At 36.1% G+C, this 1519-nt stretch overlaps 1 protein-coding gene across 1 annotated transcript; it reads left to right on the top strand.

Moving 5' to 3' along the window:
- Window positions 1–226: 226 nt before the first annotated feature.
- On the top strand, window positions 227–646 carry LOC147515923 (uncharacterized). Its single transcript, XM_086593102.1, has one exon. It carries the CDS (start codon window positions 227–229, stop codon window positions 644–646), a length of 420 nt encoding a protein of 139 aa, XP_086449228.1.
- Window positions 647–1519: the final 873 nt, after the last annotated feature.

Genomic DNA, 1519 nt, shown 5'->3' with positions numbered 1-1519 from the left:
TAGATCATTGCCCACACAATGCCCAATCTATTCTAAAGGAATACAACAGAAGATCAAGGGGTTGATTGTTGATTCAGATTCATAGCTATTGGATTCTCAGAGTTATCACAGCTGATTCAAAGGTATATTTTCTATCCAAAATCATGAGAACCCATTAATTCCGCTGCACATGGTTTTCGCGATTTGTAGAAATTTGCATTCTGAAATAACGGTTCCTACAGGGGTGATGAGAGACAAAGAAGGTATAGTTGTTGCAGCTTTTAGTGGTGGTGGAGGCCAAAGATCAGTGATTTTCCAAGAACTAAATGCTATTGATGTGTGTTTGGAGAGATGTTTACTCGAAGGATTTACTGAGGTAGAAGTGGAATCAAATTCCATGAGAGCTATTAATGCTATTAACAAGTTAGAGAAACCCCCATGGTACTGCAGAGATGTGGTGGCTGCTATTGAAAGGAAAAAGGTTGCTTTTAGTTACATTACCTTTTCACATGTCTTTAGGGAAGTGAATTGGGTAGTTGATTACCTTGCTGGATTAGTCCAAAATCATGAGTTGAATATTATACACTTTGCAAATCCTTTAGATTTTTCTTTACAAAACATTGTAAATGAGGATGCAAGTGGAAAAGTTTATGTAAGGAAACATTGAATTAATACAAGTGGGGGTCTGCCTAACCCTAGCTTATTTGAAAAAAAAAAATTACCTTGCTACTTCCACTAATAAAACTGAGTTCGTGGTTTGCTTTGATAACATAATTTATAATGTACAGTATGTATATTATCTTACAACTTGGAGTTAACATTATTTCAAGTTGTTGAGAACTTAATTTGCGTCTATTTCTCCAAGAATGATAAACCATTATTGAGGTGCTAAACTGGTGAACTTGGAGAGAACTTATGGAATGCAAAAACAAAAAGTGTCTATGGATGATAATAGCACCAATTGATGAACTATTGTGTCCTTAACCATTTGGTTACTATCAAAGACGATTATAGATTATGTTGACAATACAAGTCTTTGATAGAACCAATGACTTTATGATGGCTATATAGATATATTGATGACTTATGTTTATTCTATTAGACATTTTAAGAGCTCAATTTTGTGTTTTTGCTAACTCTGTTTCATTAGTGGGAGTTTGTACATATTATGAATGAAACGAGTTATCACTGTTGGACATTTTAGGAAATTATACATTGACCTACATTTCTTACTTATGCATCATGTTAAACAAGTTACTGTTGACGTAGTACATGGAAGGAATGGTGTCGCACACATGCATAAATGACACATGACTGTTGTGACTCGCATTAGTAGATTGTTTGATAATGACATTATGATGGCCAAAATAAAGAGAAAATTGGATTGGATACATTTTCTAAAATCATGTACGCATGTAGGAGTGTAAAAAAAAACCGTTGACCCATCATCCGGTAGGGTACCCGGTCTTCACCCGCCACCCAAACCCGCACCGACCCGAAAATAGACCCGCCCCGCCCGGCCACCGTTTTTATGCGGTCG

Source organism: Coptis chinensis, chromosome 2 (assembly GCF_015680905.1).
Source record: "Coptis chinensis isolate HL-2020 chromosome 2, ASM1568090v1, whole genome shotgun sequence".
NCBI classification, from domain to species: Eukaryota; Viridiplantae; Streptophyta; class Magnoliopsida; order Ranunculales; family Ranunculaceae; genus Coptis; species Coptis chinensis.
Note: the sequence above shows the minus strand (reverse complement) of the source record. Positions and strands in the feature narration are given on the sequence as shown.